The sequence below is a fragment of the Dermacentor variabilis genome, chromosome 3 (assembly GCF_050947875.1).
Source record: "Dermacentor variabilis isolate Ectoservices chromosome 3, ASM5094787v1, whole genome shotgun sequence".
NCBI lineage: Eukaryota > Metazoa > Arthropoda > Arachnida > Ixodida > Ixodidae > Dermacentor > Dermacentor variabilis.
The window spans coordinates 89,403,946-89,417,491 of NC_134570.1; the positions used below are offsets into that span (position 1 = coordinate 89,403,946).

The 13,546-nt window shown below is 45.1% G+C and overlaps 1 protein-coding gene across 4 annotated transcripts in view; it reads left to right on the plus strand.

The window, feature by feature from the left end:
- Positions 1-12,534, plus strand: part of LOC142576023 (scoloptoxin SSD14-like) — a 204,579-nt gene extending 192,045 nt beyond the window's left edge. For all 4 annotated transcript variants that reach the window (XM_075685903.1, XM_075685902.1, XM_075685905.1 and 1 more), the window contains 6 exons: positions 2,466-2,670; positions 3,541-3,616; positions 3,923-4,116; positions 5,618-5,855; positions 9,162-9,275; positions 9,969-12,534. In XM_075685903.1, the coding sequence (XP_075542018.1) occupies positions 2,466-2,670; positions 3,541-3,616; positions 3,923-4,116; positions 5,618-5,855; positions 9,162-9,275; positions 9,969-10,115 (974 nt within the window). In that variant the 3' untranslated portion in view covers positions 10,116-12,534. The remainder of the gene's footprint in view (positions 1-2,465; positions 2,671-3,540; positions 3,617-3,922; positions 4,117-5,617; positions 5,856-9,161; positions 9,276-9,968) is intronic.
- Positions 12,535-13,546: the final 1,012 nt, after the last annotated feature.

Below are 13,546 nucleotides of genomic sequence, written 5' to 3' on the forward strand. Positions count from 1 at the left end.
GGCAGATAGCTCAATTGAAGTTCGTGAGGGGGTTCTGCTTGAAGCGGCGGACAGTACTTGCGCAAGAAGTTGAAAGGCAAGATCAACTAATTAACAAAAATTCACCAATTAGCTTTTTAACTGAATAACTTATGGCCCATATTGCAACACACAAATTCCAGCCGCAGAGATCCACTTGGAACGAATGCTCAGGACGAAACCAGTTTCGAAATATCAGTTCCCGAACTTTGAGGAGAAATGCAATGGCGTCCCAGTTAATTTGTTAACGACATGTCGTTTTATGCATTCAAGTACAAAAGTAACTGTAGCACCAATGCATTTCTCCGCTAATTTTGGAAATTGATATTTCGAAATTGGTGTCGTCCAGAGAATTCGTTCCAAGTGGATCCGTTTTGCGAACTCCATCGTTAGAATTTGTAAATTGCAATATGGGTCATAAGAGGATTAGCTAAGAAGTTAATTAACGCATTTTTGTGAAGTATTCTATTTCTCATTTCAATGTTTGTGAAAGTAGTGTCCGCCGCTTCGAGTATAACACTTCATGAACTAGAATCGAGCTATCTGGCACAGGGTACTTTTAAATAATGTTTGAAAGTGTTCGCCAAAACACCCTGTATATACAAACTTGCGACAGGCCTGATCAACAACAGAGAGAGGCGTGCAGAGCAGTGATGACGTGCTGCCGTCGCTATAACGAAGATGGCTGTAACGTATGAAACTATTGGGCTGGAGGAGAATGCAGCACTTCTTGCGCTTATTGTTCATCTCTGTGTAACTTCTACATTTATACGCGGCGCTCGCAAGGCGCAAACTACTCGCAATTAAATCCATATGCTGCACGCAGCAAGTTTACTCAGTGACCCAGTAACAGAGCAGGCGAGGTTTCAAGCGCACTAGGAAGCTAAGCATGACTGACTCCTCCCCCTCCTCCCTCTATGTGCTTGCGTGGGGTGTGTGCGCGTGCATGCGTCCCGATGCGTATTTGAGCCCGCGCTGAGCACGAGGAAATGGTGATACCTACAAGACGTGCGGCGGCTGGTGCTCTGCATTCTTCAGAAGTGGTAGGAGGAAAAATACCTCGTGTATCTCATGTAGGATGTTCGTGACTCCTTTTTTTTTTGCGCGGATTAATCATACGGCGCAAACCCACCTGGCAGGCCGGCGCTCGTGGTGACACATGAAAAAAACTCGCGCTAACGCGAAGCAAGCGCTCACTGCCATTACCGAGAAAAATGGGCATTTTCGCAAGCCATTGTCCGAAGGAATGAAGCGCAGGTGCTGCTAAATCATGGCTTTGTCGAGTTGTAGCATTGCGATTCTTGTGGATAGAGAACATCGGTTAGGCTGCTGAGCGCGAGGACGCGGGATCGAATCCCGGCCACGGCGGCCTCATTTCGATGGAGACGAAACGCTAAAACACCCATGTACTTAGATTTAGGTGCACATTAAAGAACCCGAGGTGGTCGAAATTTCGGGAGTCCTCCACTACGGTGTGCCTCATAATCAGAAAGTGGTTTTGGCACGTAAAACCCCATAATTTAATTTTTTAGAACATCAGAGGATGAATAGAAGAAATTATTTTTTTTTTCTGTGAAAATTCTGAACTGTGATGATGTATTGGAACGCCGACTGGGCACCTCAGAGTCAACTAGAGCAGCAATGTGGGCTTCTAGGCATTCTATAACAGAGAAGCAGGTGTAGCGCTAAAATGAACACGGACAGAATAGTAACTAAGGAGACACACACGCAGGGCTACTACCGACAAGAGTGTTTATTTCAATCACAGACCAAACTATATGCGCCCCCTCCCCTCCCTTTCCCATTGCCCTTACGCAATGGCAAACACTACTTGCATGAAGAAGCTCCGAACATGCACACAAAAACACTACGACAAAGATTACTAGCTAAAATTGCCTGTTATAGGCACACACTCATCGCTTCCGCAAAAATTCTAAGTCCTTTGGAGATAGCGCTATCGACGGTTGGCTTATGAATGAACTACACAACGCATATATTCTTTCCACCTCAACGATTAAACGAACTATTTCATCCCCTATCCCATGGCGCTGCGTGTATGTTGTCCCTTGTTCTTCGGCCCCTGTGCCTTCTAGCGCTTCAACTATTTCTCTGTCATCTCGGAGTCACCTGCCGATATGTGCGCAGTAACTTCGTCGTTTTACCCTGTTATTTTTGACAACGTATGTACCACTCGGCACGGTACAGCTTAGCTTGCCGGAAGCAGTGGTCTTTAAGCGACGTCATTTTTTAGGCGGGAAAGTTTGCCAATGGAGCTTTGACCCGGATCCAGCGGATGATGTTTCCTGCCTCATCGACCTTGACGTTGTATGACCGTGAGCGAGAACAGCCACTCAAGAACCGTCTGTGTCAGAGCCACGTCTTTGTGGCAGCGCTTTCGACTATAGGCTGACTTCAGATGCCACACACCTACTCTCTGTTTTCTTCAGGTGGCATGCTCACGAAGGAGGACTTGAGGCGCTACCAGGTGACTTGGGAGAAACCTGTGGCTGCCCGTTTCAAGGGCGGCATGACCATGTTCTCGGCGCCGCCACCAGCCAGCGGTGCTGTGCTCGCCTATATCTTGGGCATAATGGACGCGTTCCGGTCGTCGCCGGGATCTTTTCTGGAGGACAACGTGACCACTCTGCACAGGTAAAATTATACCTACCTGACCATCAGCAAGGTAGAAATAATCCATCGCACGTGGGATACATTGTTACCTGACTTGAACACATTAAAACCAGCGTGAGAAAGAGTGCATTTCTGTACTCGGATCATTCTCTCGCGGCTATTTGTGTCTATGTAGGTCAGTATCCACGACAGACATTAATGGAAGACGAGAGTGAAAACAGTTAGGCAGAAGTGGAAGAGCAGTGTGATTCCCGAATTGGCTCATTGCCTAGAAACGGCGCTGCCGAACACTCTGGCCCGACACATACTCGATGGTGGTATATGACGCAGGACGCGGGCAAGAATGCATTTGAATATGGTTTATTTCAGCAATATCGCGGGAGAGCGGGAGGCCGCATTGACTTAATTCAAGCAATATGCTTGAGGCACTAAACTTAGGCCGACCTCTCCACGTTTCTGCCATTAAACTTTCTCTCTCTCTCTTTTGGGCAAACAATTTTGTCGTTCATTTCTTTTCAATAAATGATTTAATTACAAATTGCGCTTAATCTGCCTGCACTGTTTTGTCATCGATACCGCGCTTGATGCCTTTGATGTAAAAAGAAATAGTAATTTGATCATAAGTAAAACATCCTTATTCGATCATTTGAGGTGAGTAAAAATTCTAGCTAGATATGTCGTTTCATATTTGTAAAAAGAGAGCGAATATAATGCAGTACAGTGTAATTACACAGTGTAATTACAGAGGGTTAGGATGCAGTGTACTGCACAATCGCCTACTCACGAAAAAGTAGATTTTAATTTCTAACACAGCATTAACGGCCAGTATTTGAAAGGTCAACGTGTTTAGTGCAACCCAAACTCTCGGCGTTTATTACTTTTCGTTCGCAGGTTTGCTGAAGCATGCAAGTTTGCGTATGCCAGGAGGGCCCTCCTTGGAGACCCTAAGTTTGTTGAATGTGAGCAGGTGTGTACTAGTTTTTGTTTAATGTTCCCAACGTCGCTGTGGGTGAATACTGGCTACGCCTGTCTGGACTGTCAGGTTTCCTCTTGCGAGTGCCGACGTCTTTGTGTACAGTCACTGACTTACTCTCTCTCTCTCTCTCTCTCAGGTCTTTTTCTTTCTCTCTCTCTCACACACATACACAAACACACGCACACGATGGTGACTCTCTAGCCCTTTTCGCTCTCTTTGTTTGCTCTCCAATGATACAATGACATTCCCAGAAGAAACGTGGCCATGGTGGCGTTCTCTCTTTCCTGCTGCCTGCAGTTGGTCCGCAACATGAGTTCGCGCCAGTTTGCTTCCGACGCGAGATACAAGATTGACGACGAGCGCACATTCTCTGACCCACACTACTATGGTTTCGTGGACGAGGTCACAAAGCCTGACAAGGGCACGGCGCACGCCACTTTCTGGGGAGCTGATGGTGACGTCATCGTCGTATCCAGCACCGTCAACTACTAGTGAGTCATGCATGTTCTGCCTCTTTGTTACCTGGCCAGCACAATGGCGTCTGCGTGCTTTGGAACACAAGCCTAGTCTACACTCCAGCGTACCGAAAATGACTTGTGGTAAACTACCACATGTTTCAGCAAACGCCGTTCAACACACCTATTCTCAGGGATATGTTCAGAGAATTTCAGGTCAATAAGCTTCTAAGGAACTGAAGAAAGTGTCTTAATTTATTTAGGTAACACGTACAAATGCCGTCACAAAGTATCGGCGCGCAAATGTTTTGTAACTTCTTGCTGATCTGAGCATATAAATTATTCAATGCCGAAAGAAGTGGTCATTCTCTTTATTGAGACAGTCCGCAAAGATCCATTAACAAACCTACAGATATTTTTTCACTCATGCAGAATTCTTCGTTTTGTGCACACACCACCTATAGACAAGAGTGGACTGGTCAGACATCGTCAAAGAACCATAAAAGAGATAAGCATGCCATGTTGTTTGAAAGTGAGCATTGAACATGGCAGCCGAAATTTTTATCGTCGTATCCGGCCCTCTTACCGTTTTTACTTTCTGGAAGAATCACTGTGCAGTTTTCGATCGTAGGACATGTCCAAGATTTAGAAAGCTTACCATAGTTCGGCAGTAGCTGGTGCAATGCTCCGCGTCGGCGAATCCCAGCGAACAGTGACTATACCTGACTGTAGGTAGCCTGCGTTGTTTATAGATGGTCTGTAGAGAGTGCATGACATAAATGTATTCTCTAGAAATCTCACGCTGAAAGTTTATTTGAATTATAGAGATACGTCTCGTAGACAGAAAAAGCTTTTATATGAGCTAGAGACTCCGTTGGTGGAGAAAGAGACTTGATATTTGCGGAATTTCTTATCTTGGGGGTCGTCAGAAATTTTACAATATTAATGAGAAAGCTAATTTTTTAATCTAAGTTACATTTTATATCTTGTGTACCACTCAAGGAGAAATCTCAGAATCGCGGAATTGAAGTCGATGGCAGCTAAAATAATTTTCAATATTAGAAATGTTGGGAAAGCTGCTCTTCGACATACGTGTCTTCACTATGAGCAGCGACACAGACGCGCGCGTTTCGAGTATATTTCGTTCCAAATGCCTTCCAAAAGCCTTCCAAAAGGCCATTCGAAGCACTGGAGACTACGTCGCGTTGACGTGGCTGTCATGCTTGTTTATGGCACTCCTCCGCGTATCGCTTGCTCAGTCATTCGAGCGTATTCATGATAATTCCACAGATGCGCCTGGTACTAAGTGCACCATGGCTTGCTAAACTTGCCAAGGTGATAGAGCATCCACGTTTCAGCGAACGGAACTACGTGAAGATGGCAGACCGTCGAGTCAGACGACTTGAGAGACATTGCGCAACGCCGATCTCGGAATCCGTCGCTAATGCCACCTCGTTTTGCATCACATATGCGAGGGATAGCACTTCAAATAAAAAGTGTATCGATCGAAATTCCATTTCATGTTTTGTTCTTGCAGTTTCGGAAGCATGTTGCGTACCTCGGGTGGAGTGGTGATGAACAACCAGATGGACGACTTCTCTACGCCCGGGATGCGGAACTTCTACGGCGTGGCCCCTTCCGCGGCGAATTTCATTTTCCCGGGAAAGCGGCCCATGTCTTCAATGGCACCCGTGGTGATTATCGACGAAAAAGGGGACGTCCAGCTGGCCCTGGGCGGCACGGGAGGTGCGAAGATCACCTCAGGCGTTGCGCTGGTGAGGGAGGCGTTCTTTCTCACAAACAACAATAACGAAAAAAAAAAGAAGACAGACCACAAAGATAGGCATCGACTAGCACCTGAAGGTTCATAAGGAACCATGCACATTTCTAGCCAGAGCGCGCGTGGAAACAGTTCGGTAGTGGGAGGGGGGGTTGAGGTGGATGGGCGCACGACTTGTGTCTGCTGGAAATCTCATTCCCCCGTCACACGCGGTATTTTCGATGGGGATCGCGCCCTACTAGAACAGAATTTGTCCACTCCATGATTGGATCCCTTCTGTAGCTTGCGCAATAGAAGTAATCACGGTTAAAAATTTGTTGCCGACTGAACTCAATCGCAATAAGTGCCCTGTGTGACTTTTTGCATGTATATTATACTTTGCTATATATGTTGTGATCTATTTGGGCGGTTTTATTTTAATATTTTCGCGGTCCTGGAAGAAACTCGGCGGAATTGCGAAAGACTTAAGGTGATATGCACTGCGGTACAGCACCATGACGCTTTACATCGGGGCCAGAGATGATATGATGATCACGGTCTTTAGTGGCATCCCTCATGAAACAGGGTGGAGACGAATAGACCATTAGCCTTCTTGACCCAGTCATGTTTTAATACGTCTATTGTCTAGCATGTTGCCTATCTTTTTTGTTTCTTCATTGACACTTCTACTTCTATATTGTACAGATCACTGTAATGGCTCTAGTTCTATCAACCTCTTTCCTGCTTTTCTTCGACCAATACTTAAACATCTCTTGATTATTTCCACTGCTTTGCAGTTAGTGCTTCCATCCGCTTTTAATCCCAGCATTTCTGGAGGGCGGAAGTTTCTTATGGGCCATGCTGGCGTGAATATCTTGGAATTCTATTAGGATGTGCAGAGTCATTTCGGGACTTCTGCGGCGTGCAAATGCGTTCGCCAGGATTTATCGAAATTCTAGACACACGACACACCCGGCTTCGAGTGTTTCCCCCGGTATTTTTTTCCCTCAGGCAGCCAGCTCGGAGCTCGAATATGTAGGTCTTCGTGCTATCGCACGGACTTTTTCTTCCTTGATTTTTTTCTGGCCGTATTTGTAAATCTACATGTACTTTATTGCTTCAATCCTTTGAATAAAACTTTCCGTATCTCTTACTCTGACTTTCTTGCTGATGTCTCTCGTAAGTCTATTTACACTTTTAGTTACCTTGTACTTGGTTGATAGATTTCTTGACCTCTTCCTCCATTCCGTGTCCACGCTTTCGAGGCGCATACGTATGCTACAGCAAAGCTGCATATGGCTAGCCGATTCGTCCGTCCATCTGTCTGTCGCCTGTATGCCGAAAACTCCTCCGGCAGTGCCCCATGAACATGCGCGAAAGAAAGAGAAAGAGAGACGCGCGATTGGCTGCGCCAGTAGTGACGTGGTTGCTCTTCGTCGCAGCCGAACACGCGCGCAGAAGTTTCTCTGCGGCACGGAAATGGGTATGCCACGTGTCAGACGTACACCTGAGGAGCAGGCAGCTTTCGATCAGCAACGCTGCTAGCAGAACCGGGAACAAGCTCTCCCACGCGGTACCATTGCCTCAGCCCGAGCTCAAGAACAGGCTCGTGCAGCCAAGCGCAAGCATCAACTGGGTGCCGAGAATCCGGCAGCCTACCAAGCCATCATTTAATGAGCCATCGGCATTAACCCAGTGATAAATACCGGGACCGCACGTTTCAGCTTCGCTGGTTAACAATCTGTACGAAGTGCTTGGATGGTGATTTCTGTGCACTTAAGCCAGTCGTTTGTTTTCATTCACGTTCCCGAGTGGTTCTTCCTAGATAATCTTGCCTGCCATCCTGCAGTTACTCATTTGTGGTTCGACTATGGGCCCCCCATGGCAATCGGCCCACCAACCTTTGATTGAACGCCACTGCATCTGTTTGCTGCCAAGAAAGTTGTCTACATTGCTATAGGAGTTCAAGAAAAACCATGTCCCTATCCTGCAGAGGCAGAAGGCTTGGCTATCATTTGACCACGTTCTTTAGTGAAGTTTCCAGCTTGAGGTAGTCCGAATTAAAGCGTTCAAAATAGTACATTCGACAGGATATATGGAAATTTCGTTTCAGTCGATTTGGTGGGAGCGATGGGAATGATGTTTCTGTCGCGCGAGCAAGCGGCATATGATTCCCACTCCTTGATTTGACCTGTGAGTTTTGTTCGCTACATCGTCTTCACTGCAGCATACAGCATGATGGAACGCAGCGAACACGTTGTGCAACGGAAGCTTCCGCAAAATGATTTCTGAATGTTTTTCTTATAAACAAAACTCATTTTACTCAAGCTTACTGAAATGAACATCACTGTATGTAGATCTCCAATGCGTTATTTGTGTTGTTTACTGCGATGAGCTCAATATAAATTTCTCACATGAATGTACGCACTTCAGAAATATCAAAATTTACACATATTAAACTACAGAAGAATGGTTTGTTATAACTGTAGATATCGAAAGTAAAGTTTCCGAAGTTTATCGTTATTGTTCACTATCAGATTCCTTATTTCACTATGTTTTCTATTAAATATTTCTCTGTACCATTGATGGTTTTCACCCAGCTTAATTGACCTTAGTAACTATTGTTCGATTACGTTCTACTTTCTGAGCGTGTCAGATAACCGTATTTCCACATGGCCAAATAAAAAGAAAAGAAAAACTCAGAAGAATGGTAAAATGCTCTCGAGAACTGTCGCCTAATTATGCTTGTATTTCAAAAACACCGTTGCGTATTTCATACTTAAGCCCGTCAACAATAACAGAAAGTAATCTAGTGCAAATTGTTTGTCAAGGACACAGAAAGACATGACTGGACGGGCGCTACTCCAACTATCTTTATTGAAAAAGGTGCAGAAATGCTAGAAAAACATGTTAGAATAAATACATTGCCAACTAGCCCCGCAAAGTGTTTGTTAAGCAAACAATTTGACTATGTTGTGATATTTACGGCCGGCACACAAATAATTTGATCTGTTCGAGATAAGCATTTTGGCAGCAGTTAACGACATGTAACAAAACAAACCCAAATAGCCTGACAATGCAGAGGCTAGTAGCGTGTTGGTGTTGATTTCAGCAAACCCACAGCTCCGCCGCCATTCGTTTGTTGCTTTCTTGCACGTGTACGCAGCAAAGCTCAATCTGTTTCTTGGCTTTCTACCTTCATAATTATCCTAATTTGTCATCTGTACTCGCCTTATTGTATCACCGCGAAAGCTTTTCGTGCCGGTATATTAGGCTATATTTTTTTCTAACTTGAAGGTGCACTGCTTTCTTTAACTTGAAGGTGATCATGCGGGCACTGTGGCAGAGAAATAGTATCAAGGAAGCCATCGACTTTCCAAGGCTCCACCACCAACTGATACCAAATCATCTCATGGTTGAGTCATTCTTCCCGAAGGTACGTCTTTATTTTTTTTGATAGCCTTTACAATTGGTATAAAATGTGCTTGAATAAATGACGGCACACATACACGCGCCATGATATAGTACCATCAGCGTTTGAAACAAGGGCTTTTCTCATGCAGATGAAATAAAGCAGTGTTTAAGAAAAGCAATGGCGCTTCCGCAGCTCTATTGGCGCCCGAAACGCAAAAAACGGTTTCATTATGGCTGATATCGACAGCCTAACCTGTACTTGGCAGTATTTTTAACAAGCTGCAGCATGCGCACATTTATGCTTTACACAAAGTTCTTGAATGAGGAGGATAAACGTAAAAGTTTATTTATAATGTTTTATTTTATTTATTTATATTTTTTAATGAACAGCTATCAACTAGCCCAACAAGAAGTGCTTTTAAGTAAAAGTCACCATCAGTGCGTCCGAACGCTACACAACAGAAATCCGTTCTGCAATGGAGAATCATCCATGTGCCTTAGGGTTAAGCAGTTTGTTGTAGAATAAGAACAGCGTATTTCTTTAATGCGCAACGTTTGACAATGCGATGGAAACATATTAGGTATGCCCTTGTCCTGAGGACTCGGAGTCATTAATTTTGAGCAAGTTCAAAACTGGTCTCATCGCTTGATCATTACATACCATTTACGCTTGGCAATAAAGTTACAAAATAAGCTTTCTGTGTTTCTGTTGCAGGCTTATGTAGAAGAGCTACGAAAGCTTGGCCACAAGGTCACCTACCCGAAGGGGAGATTCTCCATCATGATGGGCATTAACAAGCATAACGGACGTCTGTACGCGAACTCTGACTTCAGGAAAGGCGGCACTGTGGATGGATACTGAGGTTTTTTTTTTATTGCTGCATCATCGTCACTTGAGTGAATGTGCGGCTTCTTCAGGTGCACGGCTGAAGCTATGGTCTCTGCTGCGGCTGGACAATGTTGTGTCTACCTCCGTCACTTCGCCCAGGAACACTGTGGAGTGCCAAGAAAAGGCTGTGAAGCTAGGGGCATGTGGCTTCAACTACGCGATGTGTTTGAAAAAGAAAAGAATGTGGAGAGGGGGACGGATGGGCGCGGACGACGATCTAAGACCGACGCAAGGCGGAAGCTTGAGTCATTTGTGGTCATGCCAGTGTGCTTCCTCTCATGTTATTCTTATTCTTTTTTTTTACTTGAATGTGCCCGGCGTGGATTACAAAGCTCGCCTTGGCAGATATCCCCCAGATGCGAGCATATGTGAGCCGTGAGATTGAGCTTTCTGCCGTAATGGCGTATTCACTCACGTCCATGACCCGGCGTGACTCGGCATGGGTTTGTGAAAGTGTTGTGTAAATACCGAGTTGAGCAGTCATTGCTATTATTGCTGACCCGCGGCCATTCTGCATAGCTTCTGCGTGAGTTTGTATTAACGTAAAATGTTAAGAATGCTACACAGAAGAGTGCACTGGGCTCTCAAAATGCGCAAAGCGCAGTGCTATTGCCAGATAAGCCTGATATTCGTAAGTATACGTAGGCCATGCTCAGTTATTGATTGTCGTGTCGGCTTGGTGGCCACGGTGGGAATATAGCACGGGTAGGCTGCCTTCAACGTCCGCGCCATTCAGCAGCTCATTCTTTCGGCAGCACACGTACCAATCCAAGTGGATTGTACAGCACACAACCAATGCAAATCAACGCGAAGGAGAAGGATCTGCTAGCAACGTGCTGCTCAGAATCTTGTCCACGTTAGAAATGACCTGTGGCCTGAGAGTCCTGTGCTTACACAAACAATAAAGGTGTACACGGCGCGACGTATACACGGGAAGAATTCAATTGATCTTACGCAGGTCGAGCGACCTTCAAAGCATACCTCGTACGTTAAAGACATGCTAAGTGTAGGTGTTCGGTAGCGCTCTGTACAGCGCTACGACTTTAGTGTCTGTGCCACAGCGAAGTGCGACAACAGTGTAAACCGATATTTTTCAAACCTAGTTTGTAACAATCTTTACAGGCCCTATAGTCGAATACAAGTTTAGAAAAAACGGGAGGCCCCGCCCAGATGACCGACGCGCGACAGTCGATTGCCTCCGCTACTAAAATAGTCCCGCTCAAAAAAAAAAAAAAAAGGAAAGAAAAAAGATCGTGCATTGAAACGCGTAAATTTCGGTATAAATAAAGACTTGTATTTCGATGACTGGTTTGGTAGCGTTCTCGTGATTGGAATGCTATAGCACATGCCGGATCGCGAGAGAAAAATAACTCCGTGCATTCTACAATGCTTCAATGCTTCAGTGCAAGGGACAAAACAAGAGCAGCTCTGTATATCTTTTGCGTTGGTTTACATGTACACGGCACATTTACTATTTGCTTTCCGAGCTTAAAATGAATCCGTTGGTATTTACGAAGTACTTAAAGAAAGCAATGCATTTATCGAAACTGTTAAAGAACCTGTGGGGAGAAGCCGATCGAGGCAGGAAAGATGCAAAAACGCTCCATTCATCGTTTTAAATAAATACTCTTGGTTTTAAATAGCATAAGGTATATATATATATATATATATATATATATATATATATATATATATATATATATATTTTGTTCTGTGTTTCCACAAACTTATTTTCAGGAGTGTAAATGTGTTCCTTTTCACTTTTGTTTTCGCAAGCCTGCAGTCTCGCCAACTCGTGTAGCGTAGCGTCAGCGATGCTCCCTGCAATCTTTCGTCACCTGATCCCTGCTGAGGATAAACGCACGCGGCACAAACTCTCAATAATATTTCCGTCACGATAGACCACCACAAACAGTTTGGGAATTCGATCTGACGAGGGGCAGAGGCACGCGACTGACGCGATTCGGCCCAGTTCAGAGCGCGGGCGGCCATTTACGGCGGGGTCATGGCGGAGGCTCGTGTGCATCCGCCTTGGAGTACTAAACGCCCCATATTTTTAAAGTTGTACCCGACCATAGATATGTACTTATGTCCTGCGAAGGAAGAACATTCTGTGCATGTACGGGATGCAAACAATTACCTGCTGCTATCGTGCCCACTTGGTGTACAATCACACTTCAATAATGCTTTGTACAGCCCGTAATGAATTACGTGCGATAGGCGCACTGATAGTCCGCCAATGGGCGGCTCGTCTCTTGTCATGCATTTTACGCGGAAATTTTTTACCGTTGAGCCTCGTGCTGTGCGGAATTACAGCTCCACTTGTTATCATTTCGAGTGTTATTATTTAAGTGTTGTTGTTTCGAATGAAATAAATTCGTTGAAAAATGGGGGTGAATTTAAAAGTTGCTGGTGCGTGTTGGGAAGTGACATAAATGATAAGCTCTTATGTTCACTAAAGGAGCTCGAAGTAAACCCTACCCCTCCACTACCCGGCACATACCCACTGCATTCATGGTGCAACTCGCTAAGGCATTTGGCAATAAAGGCGTTCATTGAAAAGCGGCGCCCGCCCAGCCACTAGTAACACAGCCTGCTAGTGCGTCGGGTTGCTGTGCTTGCGGAACCCTTTTGACGTGGGTTCGATTCAGCCCAGCAGCGGGGAAGTTTAAAGGATAATTTTTGTTCGCTTTTGTAGAGCCGGCACACACCTGCTTCCACATACGCAGTGATCCAACACGGCACCAAAGAGGCCTATTGAAGGCCAGCACAGACCGACTGGCACATATCCAGCGCTCCAAGTCGGCATTTAATTTCAGTTTCATTGAAGAGCGGTATATATACAGGGTGTTTCAGCTCATTCGGGCCGAATATTAAAGGGAAAAGAACGTAGGTGCTACGCGTGTCGAATCGGCGCTGTATTGCTCCGAACCCTATGGAGCACGCCATGCTTTTTTTAATGGTTTAATGATTAATTAACGTAGATTGCTTAATTAACGTTTTCAATATTAACTCTATCGAAAGATCTTCAATAGAAAAGTACCAGCGCTTGTTCAGGTGCATCGGATTACTTATTCTATGCTGAAATAACGGTCCTGTTAAATTTTTTTCGAAGCTTTTCTTAAAGTGCGCGAAATTTAAAAAGCACCACTTGACTGAAGTTGAATGAATGAGCAAAGGCTGCTCCGCGCACAGAGATGCATTGAACAGTCTGTCGGTGACTGCGATGGACCGGAGGCAGCAGGGTTTTCATCTGCGAATTTCATCACACTGTCAGCTTCGGCCCCTCTCATCGTGTTCTTGATTGGTCCGAAAAAAAAGAAAATGCTTGCGCTGCGTCGACTGCTGCCTCCGGTCCCATATCGCATTCGCACGTTGCAGTCGCTTTTTCGTTGAAGAATTTC